The sequence below is a fragment of the Sinocyclocheilus grahami genome, unplaced genomic scaffold (genome assembly GCF_001515645.1).
Source record: "Sinocyclocheilus grahami isolate Dianchi unplaced genomic scaffold, SAMN03320097.WGS_v1.1 scaffold215.1, whole genome shotgun sequence".
Taxonomy (NCBI): Eukaryota; Metazoa; Chordata; class Actinopteri; order Cypriniformes; family Cyprinidae; genus Sinocyclocheilus; species Sinocyclocheilus grahami.
This window is the reverse complement of record NW_015505394.1, coordinates 430368-451852: the sequence shown is the minus strand read 5'-3', so window position 1 is coordinate 451852 and position 21485 is coordinate 430368. Positions and strand designations below refer to the sequence as shown.

The 21485-nt window shown below is 36.1% G+C and overlaps 2 protein-coding genes across 4 annotated transcripts; one reads left to right on the top strand and one right to left on the bottom strand.

The window, feature by feature from the left end:
• The first annotated feature begins 662 nt into the window (after positions 1–662).
• On the top strand, positions 663–6141 carry LOC107596117 (transmembrane protease serine 4-like). The gene is made up of 11 exons (XM_016286746.1): positions 663–1032; positions 1183–1335; positions 1753–1879; positions 2054–2170; positions 2265–2308; positions 2864–3026; positions 3293–3462; positions 3951–4040; positions 4203–4345; positions 4458–4607; positions 4683–6141. The coding sequence occupies exons 1-11, from the start codon at positions 894–896 to the stop codon at positions 4692–4694; spliced, it is 1308 nt and encodes a 435-aa protein (XP_016142232.1). The 5' UTR covers positions 663–893; the 3' UTR covers positions 4695–6141.
• Positions 6142–8817: 2676 nt separating this feature from the next.
• LOC107596119 (sodium channel subunit beta-4-like) lies at positions 8818–15858 on the bottom strand. Of its 3 annotated transcripts, none has more exons than XM_016286747.1 (6): positions 15516–15858; positions 13804–14209; positions 10968–11131; positions 9504–9726; positions 9239–9368; positions 8818–9004 (listed from the first exon to the last, which is right to left on the bottom strand). In XM_016286747.1, the coding sequence occupies exons 2-6, from the start codon at positions 13883–13885 to the stop codon at positions 8920–8922; spliced, it is 684 nt and encodes a 227-aa protein (XP_016142233.1). In that variant the 5' UTR covers positions 13886–14209; positions 15516–15858; the 3' UTR covers positions 8818–8919. The 3 variants fall into 3 exon arrangements, with proteins under 3 accessions (XP_016142233.1, XP_016142234.1, XP_016142235.1); XM_016286749.1 differs by having other exon boundaries at positions 8947–9004; positions 9235–9368; XM_016286748.1 differs by lacking the exon at positions 15516–15858 and having other exon boundaries at positions 13804–14518.
• Between the last annotated feature and the right edge of the window lie 5627 nt (positions 15859–21485).

The window sequence follows — 21485 nt, the reverse complement described above, 5'->3', positions numbered from 1 at the left end:
ACATAGATCATATTTCACCCAATAAACCACAACATTTAAGAATAAAGGCAAGATAATCTGAGTGTTGAATATATTAAGACACATATATTTATATAAGACACATATTTAATATATTAAAAATCACATTAACAGACATAGTCACAGACAAAACACAATCCCATTTATAAATTTCTAATACAAAACTGGCAAATGTGCATCAATTATAGTTGTGTGTCTGATGTATAAAAACCTTGGTATTTTGTGTCATCACTTTTATTCTGCAAGGTGTGTATTTTAGATGATTTTTAGACAAATGTGGACTAAAAACCAACACTTGTCATTCAAAAAAATAATTAAAAAATATAATACTCTACTGCTGTACTTATTTAAGGTATTTAAATCATGCAGACAAATTAACCATGTTAATTACGCTATCTGAACTTAATATTATAAAAAGTATTTTAGAAATTTCAGAATTACATTTAAACCTAATTTGAAATAAAAGGCTGAATTGAGAATGCCATTAGCATGCTACTCCTATTTCTGCTGTAAATGATAGTATGCATACTAGCATAGTGCCCACATGTGGCAGAACTAGTAGGCCTATGCTGTTCTGAATTCAGCCAAAGTTTCATCAAAATCTACCTCCAACTGATTAGTTAATGCAGATCAGCTGAAGTAAGGTGATAACTAAGGAGTCCCTAAACACTGCTAGTGTCTAGTGAGCTGCTAGTCATGATTCACTAATTAGAACTGTAGGAAACTGATACCATATAAATCTATTCGTAATATACTTAGCCATAGAAAATTGTTAGTATTAGTGAAGTCTCACACAGTTAAAGAACGGGCAACGTGTCTATATTGAATTACAGGACCAGCAAAATCCACTGATTTGGCTAGATTTCTAGTTTCTCATGGCCCTAAAGCTGAAACGAAGGCGAGAATTAAGCACACTGAGGACTGAGGAGAGCAGAGCACGCTGGAGATTGGCCGTTATCACTGTGTGCTGTGTGCTAGTCATACTAGCAACCTTAATAGTGGGGTTGTACTTTAGTAAGAATCTTTTGCCATATTATTCTCCTTTTCTGCCATCATTCATTTTCTTCATTGTAATGCTTATCACTTTGACAATTGTTTTATCACTTTGACCACTAAATATAAAACATTCTTCATGAAAATTCTCTCTGTTTGTTTACTTTCCAGCCATTAAGATGGTGAATACCAAGTTTTTCTTCTGCTCTGGCTCACTGAAGTTCATTTCAATAGAAAAGGTATGTGATAGAAAGGCTGACTGTGCAGGCCGTGAGGACGAAATCTCATGTGTATCCAAACTGCAGACCAATGACACACATCCAGGTGATTATGCACACTTAAAATAACTCTTAAAATAAAGTTTTTTGTTTTTCTTTTTTTTTTTCCATTGCAATGCCATAGAACATAATTTTGGGTTCCCAAAATAACCTTTTAGTTAGTAGTTCTTAACAGAACTATTTTTATTTTCTTATAAATATCTTGTGATAAACATGTTTTAAAAAATTCATAAGAATCTTTATGCAAGTACGTATTTAACCTTTCTCCACTGTAAAGAACCTTTTGTAAAATGGAAAAGTGTCACTGATGTTCAAAGTTCTTTGTGGAACCAGAGATGCCAATAAATAACCTTTATTTTTACACCACTTTTGAGAGATTTTTACTGTTCCCTGGCCTTGGTTAAAGTATACTAAAGATGAATTTGTAGGTGAACATGTGATTCATCTATATTTCCTTATGAAGTGAGGCTGATGGGGGAGAGACTGGTCCTGCAGGTGTTTGTTAATAAGGATGGATGGAGAACAGTGTGTGCTGATAACTGGAGGACGAAGCACACGAGGTTAACCTGTGAACAACTGGGCTATACAGCGTAAGCAGAGCACACACAGTACAATGGTTCATAACCAATGACCATTAGTAAACTAAGCTGGAAAACCACATATAAGTGCTGTTATATTGCAATATTTATGTAACTAAGAAATCTGAGCACCTTCCCATTGATTGCAGCAGTCTTTATAGTGTTTGAGAAAATATTCCACTACAGGAGTCCACGAAGTACACGAGTCCCGGTGAAGAGTCTACTTTTCAACTCTCACAATGCATTTGCTACAGTCAGCAATGACTCCACACACTCTGACATCCAGAGTTTACTCTCAGTTGGGTAAGATACACTTGCTATGAGGTCATTTGTGATATTCTCCACATCAAATTATCATATCATTTACATATAGAAACAATGATGTGCTCTCTCACAGTGACAAATGTCTCTCTGGCTCAGTGGTGTCTGTGTCCTGCTCCGGTAAGACCATTGAGATGTGTATGTTCAATTCATGAGCTGGAATCTGAATTTAATTGGCCACAGTGCACAGAGTTAAACAGGAATAACAGGAAGTGAAATTTAATGAGTTGCAATTGAAAGACATTAAACTTTCTAGCAAATTATGCATGTTCTACCATGGTCCATAAATCTATCTGTATATAAAGCTTATAGAAAATGAATGGGCTTTTTTTTTGAGGAAAAAAAATTAACTTAAATGATTTTAGCAAATGGCTGCAATATAACAAAGAGTGAAAAATTTAAGGGGGTCTGAATACTTTCCGTACCCACTGTATAAAGCTTATAGAAAATGAATGGGCTTTTTTTAACTTTGAAACAAGACATACATCGTTCAAAGTTGATGACAGACTTTCCTATTTGTTAAAAAAAAAAAAAATTTCAATACATTTTTAATTCTACTTATTTAAATTTGAATGTAAATTCTAGTTTTTTTTTTTCAGGAATAAGGAATTTGGAAGCATACTAATATCTTTGTTCATGTGTCTGATTCTAAACGTCTCCCCTGTGTTAATACAGACTGTGGAGAGGTGGTGGGAGAGGACCGTATTGTTGGTGGGGTGGACACAGAAATCGAACACTGGCCGTGGCAGGTTAGTCTTCAGTGGAACCACCAGCATGTTTGTGGAGGAGCATTACTGTCCAGGCGCTGGATCATATCAGCTGCTCACTGTTTTACAGGGTAAGTCATTCAGAAATGTAAGATGTGTTCTAGAACAGAATTTTTGTCTTTTAGTCTAATTCAGTCTTTCCCCTTAAATAATTCAGTTGACTAATGAAATGTCTCAAATGGGTAAACCTAAACCAGTTGCTTTTGAATAAAATTCCTCTCTTTACAATAAGAAACATTTTTACTTGTTTAAATGAATGACTATGGTTCAGTTGGTTCACTTGGATGTTGTTTTGTGACTTGCTGCATCTTTCTCACACACACAAACAAACTCTTAGCCAGACACGGGAGCTGAGACGATGGACCGTGGTGTTGGGTCAGACCCAAGTGGCTGCATCCAGGGGTGTTGGCAGCATAGAGATGATTGTTGTCCACAGTTACTACAGCCGCTTGAGTAATGACTATGATATCGCCATGCTAAAACTCACCTGGCCTGTCACTGTTGGGGGTACAGTATTTCATTTATCCATTCTGATGAGCTACTCTCTTACATCAGAGTTTTACGATGATTGTATGATTATATAAATTGCTTGATTATGTAAGAGGGACCTTTCAAGTTGATAGTCCCACTTCAGCATCTACAGCTATTTTTCCTAGTTTTCCCTCCTTTGCTGCTAGATTGACATTTTAATGTCAATCCCCCAATCAAAGGCGGTACATGGTTCATAGTGCTCCAAAAAGACGAAGAAAATAAAGGTGGCCCATAACGTATGGCATATTCTAAAACATAAACCATGATCACTTACAGTATGCTTTGGTTATTTTTAACTTGGTTCTTTTGAGAAGTCTCAATGTGTCATTACTCTAGCATCCTAGTACTCTAAAGCAGTAGTGTCAGTAGTTGTAGTGAGGTCAGTGGTTTGTAAGGTTTATCATAGAACAAAAGGCACAAATAAATATCATTGGCTATAGGTCTTATTTTCTGTCTATCCTTAGAATCGATCTTGCCAGTTTGTTTACCCCCACACCAGCTGTCTGTGAAGGAGATGCTTGTGGTGACTGGATGGGGATTGTTAAAGGAGAAAGGTAAGAGGAAGGGGCTTTGTCACTTAATAGATAATTGGTAACTCAAATAAGGCAGGATTGTGAACCTCTATCTTTAAATCTGCAATCCTCCTTTTGTTCAGTTTCTCCCACAACCTTTATATTGTTTTGTCTCTGGCATTTCCTCATTCTCATTTTACGCAGGTGAGCTGCCCTCTGTGCTGCAGAAAGCTTCAGTGCCACTGATTGACAGGTCAGAGTGTTCCAAGCCCTCTGTTTATGGTTCTGCCATAACTCCCAGAATGCTTTGTGCTGGATTCTTCGACGGAAACATAGATGCGTGTCAGGTAACATCAAATGCAGGCTCCCCTTCAGAAGAGAGAGATATAATTGTCTTTGTATCCAGAAAAAAAGCAATTTCCAAATCGCATCATCACTTTAAAGTATTCTCTTTTTCAGGGGGACAGTGGGGGTCCACTGGTGTACCTGTCATCTCGTTGGCAGTTAATGGGTATAGTGAGTTGGGGAGTGGGCTGTGCACGGGATGGAAAACCTGGCGTTTACACGGATGTTAGTCAACTTCTCAACTGGATCTACACTGTAATGAAGGTATGTTTTACTTGATTGTGCACATTAATATATAAGAAAGGAAAATATATTTCCAGACTGAATGTCATGTTTCAGAGACGTCCATGAGAAGGTGAACCATGGACACATCACTTCATGCTTTTGTGACACAAGAGGAAAGACAACAAATCACCTCAGTGTTACTACAGAAATCTACGTTCTTGAATCTGGATATTGATACATTTTATAATTAATTTGATTAATTTAACACGAATATTATATCAAAACATCATGCTTTTTTTAGTCTCACTAGTCGCATTATGGCAGTTTTCCAGTCAATACTGTATGCTCATTGTAAAGCTAAAGTACTCCAAGTGTTTTAATTTTTTTTCTAACCAAATGCATTTAGAAAGCTAAATAAATAAATTAAAACAAAGCTCTTACTTGATTCATTTACCAGTCCAGCACACATCACAACCTTTATTTTATCCAAAACATTTTATTTTAGTTGCTGCTTATAATAAAGAAATCTAATATGCATGACTGTGCAATCCAATGGGGAATAACAGGCCTGCACACTGGCTTAAGGAAACAATGGAATTCTGGATTGTGGGCTGAGTGGACCATCTATGATACAGCATGTTTTACAGGGACTGATGTCAAACAATGTCTACTGTCTGTAGATCTGGATTGAAGTAAATTCCAAGTTAGTCATTTTCCAAACCATAACTCCTCCAAGGCATTGTTCCTTCTGACTCTGTGGGCTTGAGTCCTTGAGGCCTCTATTCTCCTTGGTTTTACATTTGTCTCAACAGTCTGGTGTAGCTCAGTGTTCGTAAAGCATCTGAACGTATCTGATCCAGCTTCTTTTTTTATTTTATTTTTTTAAACATAGCTGCAGTGGTACTCTGATGCTTTAACACTGTACAATTTGCATGCAAATTACTGTAAAAACAACATTTATAGAAGTTGTACATTTTACAGAAGTTGCACATCGAATTTTATTCAAAAGCAACAAGTTTGGGTGTATCAATTTAAGATACGTTACCATCCGTCTGAGTGATTTAAAGGATAAACAGAGTAACTGAATGAATTCAAACCAGCAATCCACATTTTAATTGGTTTCTCCCACATTCTCTATTACTGCTTTTGTATCTGGCATTTCCTCCATTCTAGTTTTCCACAGGTGAGCTGCCCTCAACACTGCAGAAAGCTTCACATAAGTGTGAACAGACACACACCACCATCAAGATAATTGTTTTTGGCCATAGGTGTTTGTGAGGTGTCAGACAGAAATTTACTTCAAATTCCAATACCACAACATGAGATATATTTACAGAGAAATACAGCTTTTTAGGAAAAACTTTCAATTCAAATAATGGTGAAAACTTCCCCTTTGAACTGTCATATTAGTCTGTGGTTTGGTTGAAAAATTAGGCCATGGCTACCGCCAAGCCTGACAAATAATAATCCAACCAAAACTGGTGCGGTATGTTGTTAATAGTGCATTAATAAAACGAAGACAGCAAAGATAATATTAATTAGAAGACCAAAGATCCTGAAGCCAAATTACAAGGAAAAATATCAAAATCTTTTTGAACAACCTGAAAAATCCTTGACTCTTCCAAAATCTTAATGTTAAATGCAGAAATATTAAGTGTAAGTTTAGCACAACAGTATGATGAAAATGTCTGAATAAGAGGTAGTATAAGTGCTTTGAAAATGTATGAATGTACCGTTCCAATATTTCTCTTATTAAAAGAAGCTAGAGTCCTCTGAATGTGTATTGCTTTACTGATCTGTGTGCACTCACAAGATGATAAAAAAAAAAACCTGAGCATCAATGACATCATCAAACTGAATTGCAATCATTTCAACTACACCCTTGCAATGTTAAAGAAAATATACTGTTTCCAAATGAAAAAAAAATAATAGTATAAACATAAATGCTGTTACAATAGACACTTAGTGATGTTACACATGGGTATGAAAGGAGAGCTACTGGCTATACTGTATAGTATACACTGCTTATAGATTTTTCAGGTCCAAATACTATATTAATTTACCAGATTTCTCCTAGACTGTTTTTGTGCTCTATAGTTCTAATGAACAAATCCACAATCTGAGTTTACAAATCTAGACTAGACTGTTTATCTGGAGTTAACTCCTTTTGGCACTGAAAACAAGCAGCTTTTTTCAAGGAAGATTTACGTGTATTTCGTGACCAACATCAAGCAAGATATCTCACTAAATAATATTTTACTAAAAGAGGTAACATATCTTTTTAAATGACAGGATAATCTGCCATCGGTCATTTAGAGTTGATGTTTTGTACAGCACCTCTGTAGTTTTAATAACAGATTATTGGGACATTATCTATTTATTAATGTTATTTCATTTCTAATTGAATGAGCAGACTTGCTTGACGTCAGCCCCTTCTCTGATATCCTCTGAATTCCCTGAATCCCTCACGTGAAAGTTTGAAATGCTTATTAGCTAAACTTCTGAAAATCTGTGAGACCTATATCCAGTCATGTCTTGATTATTAAATCTATATTTAGATGATATATATACCGTTATCATTTAGTTAGTTGTTTTGCATGACTGTATGATTGAGTTTATTGCCTTTAAATATTGCATTTTCATTATGTCATAGGGTGAGTTGCATGGTTTTCAGGTCAAAGTATGTTTGCATCGAAAGGTTATATATATATATATAATTTTTTTTTTCCTTTTTGGTATTCATATTTTGAATAGCATGGAAATTCACCAAGCTATTTTTAGTTTCAAAGCTGATGCTATTTATGTTCAGTATGTGACAATTTTCTTTCAGTATATAAAAAAGCATTACATACAATGTTTCTACTGTTATAGTCAGCCATGTACCCCTAAAACTTCTGGCATTTAACACATGCTATAATGCATTGGAAATTATTTGAAGCAGCATTTTCGGTTTCATTCAGGGTTTTCTCTAAGAGGATGCGGATTTCTACAGATTGTCAAGTATCATTCATTAGCTTGTATTTACTTACTGTTTGGTGGCTTTTGCGATTTTGCGGCATTTTCTTTTTTTTTTGCATTATAATGTTCTGCATTGATTCAGTCATCCTCGCCAAAAGGTGGCGACAGAAGCATTAACAGGCACCTGTGTTTTATTTTCAAGCAAAAACGGTAATGAGGTTTATTTTGAACTGGACTCAAGACTGTTAAAATAAGGCCTAATTCTCCCTTCATGCTTATTACAATCAGAGTTCTGCTGATTTTTATTTTTTTTTGGCTCTATTCAGAGGTACTGCATTAAAACATGCAGTTTGATTAACCAGCTATGAGAGTCTGTCTCTGTGAGTGAAACAATACAAATCACTAGTGTCCCTCTAAACAAATTTCTCTGTTGCATAACTGACCTTTCTACAACATATATTTTTCAAAGTCAATGGCCATTTGACAAAAAGGACTGCATTTTTTTAACACAAGAAACCTGTACTCCTTTCACAATTATTTTAGTCAGGCACCTACTGTAGATGTGAGGGCATGGGCTCTTCACAGTTTTACAGTCCAGTTCAATGAACTAAATAAATAGCATAGCTACATTTATCCCTGTCTCAAGCATTATTGAAGAAAATATTTCATTTTTCTATCATAAGAATAAGTACAGCCCACAGATTCGGTGTGGGCCAAGAAACTAAAGTGCATGAGGCTGCATGTGTGGTGCATATTTAAACGCATATATAAATTTATTATATGCAGAAATACCTTATGCCCCTCGTTTTATTCATATCCGTGTTTATGCATCAACTAAAAATAAGTCATATGAACATCATCCTTGGAAAGGTTATGAATGAAAATTTCACATTTGTTTAATACTATCATTGCTCTATATATATATATATATTGAACTAAATAAATAGCATAGCTACATTTATCCCTGTCTCAAGCATTATTGAAGAAAATATTTCATTTTTCTATCATAAGAATAAGTACAGCCCACAGATTCGGTGTGGGCCAAGAAACTAAAGTGCATGAGGCTGCATGTGTGGTGCATATTTAAACGCATATATAAATTTATTATATGCAGAAATACCTTATGCCCCTCGTTTTATTCATATCCGTGTTTATGCATCAACTAAAAATAAGTCATATGAACATCATCCTTTATGAATGTATGAATGAAAATTTCACATTTGTTTAATACTATCATTGCTATATATATATATATATATATATATATATATATATACATAAAAAACAAAAGTATAGCATTTGTAAACACGGATGTAAATTAACAGAGAGGGCATAGCTTGATGGCTGATCCATGTTTTCACGTGCATGTGTGACTCTGTTTGGTTGCACGCTGTCATGCTTTCTTTGGTGTAGATTTGGAGCCCGACAGACCGTTCTCTGTGTTATCAATCCCTGAGGAGGTGACAAGGCACTCCTTACTGAAAAAAACATAGAAAGAAATGGGCAGAACGAGAGGGAGATTATATATATAAACCATACATATTATACATACTACTACAACTACTTGCATATTAATTCATCAATTATTTTATCATTTATATTTATTGTCAAGCAATGACATGGTCCAAATCTGGAAAAGGGTACAGGAAATCTGAATCGTTCTAGTCTAATATATGCTCATGTGTACATCCTACAATTTGCCATGAACTCACTTTTTTTCCTCAATCTTTGCGAGAACGAACAGAGTGAGGTTCTTTAGCAGCATGAAGGCCATTAACAAAGCGATGAATCCACCAACACAGGAAGCAATGATGATGGTGAGTGTGTTATCAACCTTCCTTACTGAGAATGGGATAGCCAGAGAATACAACAAAAAGGGAATGAGAGAGGAGAAAAAGGCATATAGTTATTTGAATAATGACCTTGAAATGTGATGTTCATGTATCATTCTCTCTCTTCCCACCCTGCAACACTTACGTTCATCTACTACATATAGAGTGAAAATGGCGCTGTGATTCTTGCCCTTCTCTTTGGGGTTTTTGCCAAAGCAGGTGTAGACGCCTGCATCCTCAAATGTTATATTCCAAAGCAGGATGGAGATGTTATTTCCTTTACTGGAGCCAACATACTCCACCCTCTCACGGCAAATGTTTACTTTATTTGGCTCCACATTATCCGTTGGAATTACAGAATCAGCCATCTGATTGGGAAAGAGAACTGTCAGTTATTAATGTTAAACTGAGCATATGTAAAGTACAACTAACACTGGCTCTAGATATGTGTTTTTGCCTTTGAGACTATCAATACTGCAGTGCAAATGCCTATATCTTAAATTGTCACTCCATTTTACAATATCCTTAACTCAGACTGTTCTCTTTGACTTTGAAGTCTGTAGTGATGTTACTATCTTTGTTACTTGAAAGAATACACAGAATATGACACTGAGAAACAATATCAAGTCGATGGAATGATTTGTAAGAACTGCTGCCCTTCCACTTCAAGTGCCCTTGAAGGCATACAAAACCAGCTCAAGATAAAGTAAGGGTTTCTATTTATATTTCTATCCAATCAATGTTAGACTTAGCAACAGTAACTCATTTTATTGTTAAATTATGTTTTGGATGTTGTCTTAAGTAAATAAAAGCTGAATACAGTGTGAAAAGTGTCCTGCTAGGTCTACATGGTGTTCATGTATAACTGAACACGTTAGATAGGTAAAGGATAATCCACATTGAGCAGTTAATTATAGAAAAAATAAACGTGGAGGACGCCTGAAGGGGTTTAGCCTATTGTGTATTATCGAGATTATTACACGGCCACTTACCAAATATATTGACATGAAATACTGAATGAACATTTTGTATATTATCCAAAAGCTCCTGCTAAGAAAAAAAGTCTACCACAACATATAAAACAATCGGTAGTGACAAGGCGAACATTGCAGCAAAACAGTAAATACACTGAACTCCTCTGAAGTCATTGTAACTACAATAGATAACTGAGAGACGCAGGATGGCGCCAGCTGCATTTGTATAACAGCGAGTGCGAGGCCGCGGTGTGAATACGAGATTTCAAAATGTCTGACCGCTGGATGGCGCGAACATTCGACCGTCAGTGTAAAGCAGTTCATGTGATCAGTGCCGCAGAGATACTTATTTGATTAGTAACCAAAAATAGCAGAGATGCATATTTAACAGAAAAATACAAGAACAGAGAAACTCCGAAAACTTTATTTCCAGGTTTAAATTAGATTTTAAATCCCAAATTTTCAATGTGGTCTCAGACTTTTGAACCCCCCAACAAGACTGTTTGTTGTTTAGTAGGCCTAAGATGAAATGTTTTGGTTGTTGTTGTGTGGTAACATCTATTCTATTCTAGTGTATTCTACATTAGTGGAATAAATTTGAGTATCCCATAATTATTAAACTGAATATCTGTTACCTTACGCATGGTGCCATTATCATTGAACTCCCATTTGAAGTAGAGGTTAGTGATCCCAATACAGCTGGCATAGGTGCAGGGCAGAAGGACTGTGCTGCCGTTCACTGCTTCCAGAAATGGAATCTTACCAGTAGACATCTCCAGAGCATGAACGCAACACATGCCTGAAATAGGAAGAAAAAAAGCAGATGAAGATGGAAAACATGAAATGAAATGTTCCTATGTAGTCAGTGACACTATCGAAACCTGAAGAGAGAGACGCAAATCTATCAAAAGTCCATTAAGATTAATGGCAAACTGACATATGCACAAACACATATACAATGCACCCGTTCCCATTTATTCTCTCTTGCTTTCTCACATAAAGGTAATGTTGCAGTTCTCTCATGAATCAAAGGGCTTTTACCTCACAACCTTCTAGTTATTAGCCCAGAGTTTTATCTACTATGCCACACCGCATTATTTTAATTACTACCAAATTTTGCTATAAGTTTGATTGCATCGTATAATAATTGCTGTTAATAGTGTTCATCGTCTGTTTGATTATGTCTTTAATTGATTTTCCGTACATTTCTGCCATATGTACATTAACTGACAGTCACCACTCATAAGATGCTACTAAATATTGTAGAAACGTAATTTTCTGTAAAGTTGCTTTGCAACGATTTGTATCGTGAAAAGCGCTATACAAATAAACTTGAACTGTGAACATATGTTAACTTTTAGTGGTTGACACAGTGATCATTTCAGCACCCAGACATGTTAAGAAAAATAAATCATGCATAAAACTTTCTGAGACTTTGTAGTGCCAATAAATATAACTGGTCAAGTATGAAACCTCTCAACAACCCAAACAACTCATTCATTTTCAATCGAGGTTTAGAAAGTGTCTACCAAATGCATTAATATATTGAACAATGAAATAACTTTTAATAAAATAATAATAGTAAAAATGCAACTAAATGAATACATAATATAAATTATGCAAATAATACATATAAGACACAATAATATTTGAATATGTCAGCATGTAGTTTAGCAAGGTTCATATAACAGCTTTCACATTTCATATGTGGTTCTACAGAGATACTGTTTCATGTGCACAGCATTTTTAGCCATCTATATTTAACTTTTTCTGTTCTAGGCGTTTACTATAACTTTTATCGTCTTCTATTACTGTGAAACACATAAGAGGCATAATTTAATGAGTGAATTAATTATATACATGTTTTCTTGTTTCATTGTGAGGTACAATTTGTTGATATTCATGGTACATGCACTGTATCAGTTTGAATGCAATTCTGCAAGCTAACAGGGAAACTGTGTGTCTGGATATTGAAAGTTCCTATATACAGAATATGCAACACCTATAAATGTATATATTGTACACATTTACATACTGTATGTAGGCCTACCATTGTAGATGAGAAATAAGCAGGATATAGGGCGAGCTTCCATACACACCTGGGCTCTCTGACGTCAAGTGTCCAGAAGTTTGCTTGGCATGCAATGTGACAGAATAAACATGTGCTGGTGTGAGAGTGCTGAGTTTACACTGCTGTGTTACTCGAGACGTTGCATAAGCAGTGAAGAGGTCCTACCAATCAACTGTACCCTTTCATGAGAGGTATTTTAAACAAGGAAACGAGTGATTGTGAAAACACTGTATTCAATGGTGATTTAATCAACATGCTTGTCATCATGTTCTCTAAGAGACTTTGTACTTCCGTTACAGAAACGTAGCCTGCTGCTGCACCCCAGACTAAGCATTTAATTGAATAAATATTGATGAGGAATCAGTCTCATGAGACTTAATGATTCTCGGTAACAAATCTCCCAAAATACGTTAGGAGAAACAAAACTATTTTTTATTTACTATAGAATACAGAGCTGCTGTGTTAAATGAATGAAGATAAAACAGCCCAGATACTTTGAAACTGATATATGATGAAAAACATTTGAAAGAGTCTTAAGCAAAGTTTGACTCAAACAGTCAGACATACTTGATTCGAGAGCCTATTTAATGGGATCTTCAGTCCCTTGTTTTCTGTGATTAACTCAGCACCAATAACAATCTGTGATACTCCCCTTTACCAGCCATGAAACAAAACTCCTTACATTACTGCAAGTCTCATCTTCCATTAGTCTGTGGTGGTCCAAAGTATGTTCTCTAGAGCAGCACGGGATGCCCGTTCACAGCTCTCGCACACATAAATCTCTGTCATTATTCACAACCAAAATATGCTACCATAACTGACAAACTAAATTTGAACTTGCAAACTAAAAGCAAGCTCCTCAGAACCATGTCATCCCATATTCAAGTACAAATGCAGTGTGATATGCAAGGCCCAACTTAAATGATAAAACACTTGTGAACATTTTAACAATCAGAAAGAAAGTCTTGAGTCAGACTTGATATGACATGAAGGAGAGCAAATTATAAGTCTGAACACAGTTTCCGGAGCGTAGTTTCGTTGTCAGAGGCAAATATGTCTCAGAAATTTGAGCCACTAAACTAATGCTGACTTAAACACTTTATGCTACAGCAGCTCTGCAATGCAACATTAGGAGCTGCGTGTGTGTCTGTTTTTAGGACATCAGAGAACTGCATAGACTCACTGATTCAATATGAATTTTCAGTATGAAATATTAGTACAGTATAGACTTGGTACTTGCCGTAAACAACTCTCTGACAAGAATAGGAATTCATCTGGTCTGTTGTATTTAAAAACAGTTTTTAAAGTTTATTTTTATTTTTTTACATTAAAAATCATAACTAAACACAATAGTTGACAACAGTATGTTTTCATTGTGAGGAGGTAGAGGCAAGTCTTACCAATGATGAGTGTGAGCAGAAGAGAGAACACAGTTCTTTCTGAGGGCACTCCTCTCAGACGACCTCTGCTCTGTGTCTCCATCCTGCACTTCACTTTCTTCTCCCTTCTTTTTGTCACGTGCACCTGCCTTCCTCAGCAGTTCACGTCCACTTTTGTCAGTTTCCCAGAATTCTTTGTTCCTCAAGATGCTGCCTGGGTGGCAAAGGCTCCTTTACACTTCTCAGCAATTGCGCACTAGATCAATTGGAGCTTGCCGTTCCTAACATCAAATATAAGATTCCTCCTGTTAAAGGCCTGTCCAGTTCTCAGGAGACCTGGAAGCACAAAGATCTGCCCAGCTGGGAAAATGAAGTTGCTAGAATTCCATCTGGCTTTGTTTTTTTGGTTGTTCGGTTACCCTCTAACCTGTGAAAAAGGGAAGTTTTGAACAGGAGGTGTGGAATATACTCATTGACCTTGATTCAATATAATGCATAGAATTATGCCCAATCATAAGAGAAAATTATTCTACCATTATCTATTATCTATCTGTGTGCTGTTTACACGACTGTGTGCTAAGGACTGCGGTGTACTTAGAACAGTGAACTATTTAAAACTTGAAAAACACTCATATATGGCAAAGGACTTGACACTGAAAATAGGAGCTAGAAATACCTGATGTTATTGATCACCCTTCAGAAGTTCATATATGGTAAAAGATACCTTGTCTAAAAATACAAATCTTTTGAACAGCTTCAGTTAATATATGTGAATAACGAGATTCTGGAGTTATCGTTTGCAAACCATAACTTGGCCTTATCTTGTTAATAAAGTCTATCTGGCTTCAAAACCTCTTCAGAGCAATTTATTTTGATCAGAAAAATTCTCCAACAGAGGGCAGCAAGACTTACAAAGTACATAGAGACATAAAACACTCCACAATTTCTCTTATAAAAAAGTGATCCCACATTAACTATAACCCTATCTGCTGTAATATCAACAAGAGAGATCAGCTGACAGAATATACTTAAGTCAGCAAGTTTCAAAGCAATTTACTGTAAGCTGGTTTGGATGTAAGTCTCTACAGCATGCATGCAAACTAGTAAATATACAAACCATGTATTTATAAACAATATTAATAAAAAAAATGTATATGAATATTTCTTAATCTCTCAACAAAGCTAATTATACATTGATATATAATAAAAAATTATATATATGCATATATAATAAAATATACTAATAAAATATATTTATGTATACTATATAATAATATTAATAACTACTAGTAACTAGTTTTATTAAAAAACATTTTTTATGTATATTTATTAACTTGGTCCAATTTGATCTAAACTGACACTACTACTACTACTAATAAACATTATTATTATTACATTTGTTAAAATATATTAATAAAATATCTTTAAATATAATGTAATAATATTACATTATAATTGTATTAATTATATTAATAAAATATAAATATACACATATATAACATATTACAAGTACAAAGAAGCACAAAAGATCTCACATATCTTGGTTCTGAATGCGGTTACTGTAAAGATGAACACACTGAACTTTTGTATTTGTGCATGAAGTCCATTCTTCAGCATTATAATATATACATACATTTCTGACTATGAAAAACCAACCAAAATGTTTACAAATGACTCAATTTGCATGTTTTTGTGTCTGGTTGAGTCAGTGTGTGTGTGTGTCTGTGCCGTACCTTTGTTAAGCAGGTAAATCAGTGTGTCCTGTTTGGAGAAGCAGAGGGCATCGGTCCACAGAATATGCTGCACACAAATCCGCAGTGCTTTGGTCCCAATTCTGCTCAGACACGCACACGAACACCCTCTGACACACACACACACATACACACACTCTCACCGACACACCTTTTAAGGGACACGCGCAATCCAGCCGGTAAAACAGAAGTGAAGAGCATTGAAGCACTAGAGGTCTGAGGACAACTGCAGCTAGTCTGTTCAACAGCAGCCCCCCCTCCTCTCTCTCTTTGAAAAATCTGCTCAAATCTGGCTCATGCTCAACTTTTCCCCTCCTTGGCTGACTGCCTGTCCCTCCCTTCCTTCCTCTCGCCCCTTCTATCTCTGCTCCTTTCCTCCCTCCTCCTCCCTCTCTCTGAGCTGTAAATGTGGGTTCAGGTTGTTAGGCTGTGTTATTTGGGGTCCGGAGTCTCTTCTGCATTGCAGTTTTTAGAGAGACAACAGGAAGGACAGCTCCAGAAAGAAACACGAGGGGTCTGCCAGCTCCACAACTGCTGGGATACACATCAATTAACAGTGACAGGGTGATGAGAGTGACAAGAGTGACATGCATCACTGTCCCACATTGAGAAAGATACATAAATGAGAGTAGACTGTACATGTGTGTTCGCCTGCAACGTGACTGTGACTTTGAATATGTGTCTATGTCCACCTCTCACACATCTATGATAGATTGGCAAAATTGAGTTTCCTATGACTCTGCATTTCTCAACCCCACCCCCTCTCGTATTGTTAATAGGCTGCACCAGCCGTGTCAGGTTTTCCTGGATCAGGGCAATTGTCATCTGAAACCCAGAGACTTTCTGTATTCTGCATTTATATTTACTGGTGAATCATTGGAAACCATGATGAATATAAATTGTTCTTTCTTTTTTATTTCCTTAAATCCTTTACTTAATTTAAGGAATTACTGTAGCTGGTATGATGCAGTAGACACTGCTTGGAAATTTTGGGCTTGTGTCTCCTGCTTTTCTTATTGCCCTATCATATCTAGCTCTAGATACTGCTCTGCTTAAACCACATCCTCTTTTCTCAAAACAGGCCCTTGTTTAAGCCCCTCCATTAAGGACTGCAACCCACACATGGATTCTTACTGCAATATCCTCATATGGACATGAGTAGTACGATGTTGCAGCATTACACTGTGAACTCCATCCTCAAGTTCTGCAATAATGTTTCTGTCGTTCCAACAAAAATCAGGCACTGGCTGACACAAGTGCTGTAAAACATTTAGATGTCATCAACAGTGTTGGGGAAAGTTACTTTTAAAAGTAATACATTACAATATTGCGTTACTCCATAAAAAAGTAACTAATTACGTTACTTAGTTACTTTTTATGGAAAGTAATGCATTACGTTACTTCTGCGTTACTTTTTAAAATCTGGACAGGGCTTGCTTGTTTGTTTTTAAAAATAAAAAAAGTTATATTTTTGGCAAATATAAAAGCCTCAGGCTGAAGGGAAAGTAAATTTACGTCCGTACAGTAGAATGCAGAAGAAGAAATTTCAACACACTTTAGCACAGTGACAGGAGAGGTGTCAATCAATAAATTTAAAAAAAAAAGTAACTTGCGTAACTTATTTGAAAAAGTAACTCAGATATTGTCTTGAAAATTAAAAAGTAATGCATTACTTTACTAGTTACTTGAAAAAAAGTAATCTGATTACGTAACTCACGTTACAACACTGGTCATCACTCAATCTTTCTTAAAGGGATGGTTCACAAAAAATCTGTCATAATTTACTCACTTTCATGTCGTTCAAGTCTTTGAAATACTTGCTAATGTTGCTATGTTTTTGGTGGCCTATCCTGTTAGGGTTAGCAGTGTCTTTTGGGGGGGGGGGGAAGCATAATGTATCCATGTACTGTTTTTAGTTGTCCTTGTTACAATGTTATTTCAGTGTAATAATTACAATTATACAAGTACTGAATAATATTAACAAACAGCATGTACTTACTCCAGGGTTAGAGTTTATTTGGGGGGGAGGGGGGAATAGTTGCATGTAATTATCCATAATTTACTGTTATTACTATATTAAGTACATGTAACGTGTAATGGACAAAGTGTTACCACTTTTTTTTAATGAAATTATTTTGGGTCACACTTTAGTTTGAGGACCAATTTCTTATTGATAGTGAGGTAGTTGTTAAGTAGGCATGGGGTAGGATTAAGGGATCTAAAATATGGTCCTGCAGAATAAGACATTAAGATGTGCTTTATAATTACTAACAAATAACCAATATGCAAGCTAATAAACAACTAGTTAAAAGTGAGAATTGGCACCTAAACTAAAGTGTTTCACATTTTTTCAATGTTTTGTGGAAGCTTGAAAACAGAAATGCAAAATTAAGAGTTGAAGTTAAAGACACTCTCTTGCACTTCAATATGAAGATTTGAAGTTTAAATTTATAATATTGTTATGGAAGGTTATATACATACATATATATATATATATATATATATACAAAGAGTGGGTACAGAATGTATACAGACCCCCTTAAATTTTTCACTCTTTGTTATATTGCAGCCATTTGCTAAAATCATTTAAGTTAATGTTTTTTCCTCATTAATGTACACACAGCACCCCATATTGACAGAAAAACACAGAATTGTTGACATTTTTGCTGTTGACGTTTTTGCAGATTTATTAAAAAAGAAAAATTGAAATATCACATGGTCCTAAGTATTCAGACCCTTTGCTGTGACACTCATATATTTAACTCAGGTGCTGTCCATTTCTTCTGATCATCCTTGAGATGGTTCTACACCTTCATTTGAGTTCAGCTGTGTTTGATTATACTGATTGGACTTGATTAGGAAAGCCACACACCTGTCTATATAAGACCTTACAGCTCACAGTGCATGTCAGAGCAAATGAGAATCATGAGGTCAAAGGAACTGCCTGAAGAGCTCAGAGACAGAATTGTGGCAAGGCACAGATCTGGCCAAGGTTACAAAAAATTTCTGCTGCACTTAAGGTTCCCAAGAGCACAGTGGCCTCCATTCCTTAAATGGAAGACGTTTGGGATGACCAGAACCCTTCCTAGAGCTGGCCGTCCGGCCAAACTGAGCTATCGGGGGGGAAGAGCCTTGGTGAGAGAGGTAAAGAAGAACCCAAAGATCACTGTGGCTGAGCTCCAGAGATGCAGTCGGGAGATGGGAGAAAGTTGTAGAAAGTCAACCATCACTGCAGCCCTCCACCAGTCGGGGCTTTATGGCAGAGTGGCCTGACGGAAGCCTCTCCTCAGTGCAAGACACATGAAAGCCTGCATGGAGTTTGCTAAAAAACACCTGAATAAGATTCTCTGGTCTGATGAGACCAAGATAGAACTTTTTGGCCTTAATTCTAAGCGGTATGTGTGGAGAAAACCAGGCATTGCTCATCACCTGTCCAATACAGTCCCAACAGTGAAGCATGGTGGTGGCAGCATCATGCTGTGGGGGTGTTTTTCAGCTGCAGGGACAGGACGACTGGTTGCAATCGAGGGAAAGATGAATGCGGCCAAGTACAGGGATATCCTGGACGAAAACCTTCTCCAGAGTGCTCAGGACCTCAGACTGGGCTGAAGGTTTACCTTCCAACAAGACAATGGCCCTACGCACACAGCTAAAATAACGAAGGAGTGGCTTCAGAACAACTCTGTGACTGTTCTTGAATGGCCCAGCCAGAGCCCTGACTTAAACCCAATTGTGCATCTCTGGAGAGACCTAAAAATGGGTGTCCACCAACGTTTACCATCTAACCTGACAGAACTGGAGAGGATCTGCAAGGAGGAATGGCAGAGGATCCCCAAATCCAGGTGTGAAAAACTTGTTGCATCTTTCCCAAAAAGACTCATGGCTGTATTAGATCAAAAGGGTGCTTCTACTAAATACTGAGCAAAGGGTCTGAATACTTAGGACCATGTGATATTTCAGTTTTTCTTTTTTAATAAATCTGCAAAAATGTCAACAATTCTGTGTTTTTCTGTCAATATGGAGTGCTGTGTGTACATTGATGAGGAAAAAAAATTAACTTAAATGATTTTAGCAAATGGCTGCAATATAACAAAGAGTGAAAAATTTAAGGGGGTCTGAATACTTTCCGTACCCACTGTATATATATATATATATATATAGTTTTAACCAATTTTCAACACCGCTTTTGCATTCATTTCAAATATGCATGCTGCAAATGTGCAAGTCATTTCAAACTATGACAAATAAATTCCAAAATATTTCATATATTCTCAAATAAAATGAGCTCATAAAACAACAATTATTTAAAAAAAAAAAATATCAAAATGCTGATTAAGTTTTTGACAAAGTATTGTGTGTCACGCCATATGCCACATTAAGTATCCATATACAGTATCAACAAATGTGGCATCAAAAATATCCATACTGATATCATCAGAGTTTAAGACACTGGGACAGTGCAGGAGTGTGTGTGTTTGTGGGATGAGGGCTGCAGTTTGGAGTTCTAAATTCCGTTTTGAGGCTGCTCTGCAGCACTGTGCTGCACTTAATGTGGCAAGGTTTTTTACTGCTTTCTGGACCAGTTCCCACCAATGCTGCATTTCTTTCTCATCACACACACACACACACTCACAGAGAGAGGTGTCCTCTGCTGGTGCAGCAAAGAGTCTGGTAGGGGACGAGCCTCTTTCAGCACTCTCTGGTATACCGCAGTAAGTGAGCAAACACACACACACACACACACACACTCACGTACAGGAAGTCAGGTTCTCTATTTGGTTGAAGCAATTGAAAATCTATAAATTCAATTACTCCTTTTAAGTCTAGAACTCAGAAGTCCCTCATCCATCTTAGTACCACACACACACACACACACAGAGAGAGAGAAAAGAACAGAGCATGTTCTTATAATAAACAGTCTAAAGACTAACCTCAGATCAATGTAATGTAACACAAGCAGTGATATCCTGTGTCTTGTCTCTCAAACACATGCTTTTAATCTATATCCTCTCAGTGTGCTAAGTGTTACTATAATAAACACACATGCATGTTCCGTTTACAGCCACATTTAAAAAAGGAGCCTGTGCAATGTTTGTCCATTTGAGGGGGGAGGATCTTTGTCTGTTCACTGTACTGAATGTAAGTCTTAACTCATGTTATCACTAATTTATGAGACTTATACAGCCACCAGAGGGTGCTTTTTCAACCACCAACAAATGTATTAATGCATACAGTATACACACACACACACACACACACACACCTATCTAGTTGGAATCAGCTTCCAGAAGAGATAAGATGTGCTAAAACATTAGCCACATTTAAATCCAGACTCAAAACTCATTTAGCTGTGCATTTAGTGAATGAGCACTGTGCTACATCCGAACTGATTGCACTGTATTTTATGCATAATCTTTTTCTATTCTTAACCATTTTAATTCAAGTTTTAATTATTATTTTTATGATTATTTTAATTCCTTTTATGTAAAGCACCTTAAATTACCATTGTGTATGAAATGTGCTATATAAATAAACTTGCCATGCCTATCTATCTATCTATCTATCACCAGATAAAATGTTTAATCCTTGTTTATAAACAGTATACTAGTCATAAAATCTGGCAATTTAATGAAAGCACAACCAAAATTAGGATAGCTAAATTTAAGTTAGAATTTAATCCTTGCAAAAGAAGTCCAACATAAACTGGCATACAATCAGACTCAGTGGGGGTAGGTGTTAGAAAAAAAAAATCTAAAACAGTTGTTTTAGTTTTGATGACTTTTGAAACTAGCTTTACCATGTCAAAATTTCAAAAGAGAACAGAACATCCACAAAAAAAACAAACACATTTTTTTTTACTTTTAAAATGTGTCAATTAAAAAAAAAAAAAACAGCATAAACATTTATAAAATGTAATAACTTGCAAGAATATAAAAACTCATTTGAGATGAA

Bases quoted from the DNA above. Each gene is read 5' to 3' on its own strand.
- LOC107596117 (XM_016286746.1), top strand. From the start codon at position 894: ATGGCCCTAAAGCTGAAACGAAGGCGAGAATTAAGCACACTGAGGACT. The intron at 3,463-3,950 runs GTACAGTATTTC...GTCTATCCTTAG, and splicing joins CTGGCCTGTCACTGTTGGGG to AATCGATCTTGCCAGTTTGT. The intron at 4,346-4,457 runs GTAACATCAAAT...TCTCTTTTTCAG, and splicing joins GAAACATAGATGCGTGTCAG to GGGGACAGTGGGGGTCCACT.
- LOC107596119 (XM_016286747.1), bottom strand. From the start codon at position 13,885: ATGGAGACACAGAGCAGAGGTCGTCTGAGAGGAGTGCCCTCAGAAAGA. The intron at 11,132-13,803 runs GTAAGACTTGCC...TTCCTATTTCAG, and splicing joins TCTGCTCACACTCATCATTG to GCATGTGTTGCGTTCATGCT. The intron at 9,005-9,238 runs GTGAGTTCATGG...TGTTTTTTTCAG, and splicing joins GCAAAGATTGAGGAAAAAAA to TAAGGAGTGCCTTGTCACCT.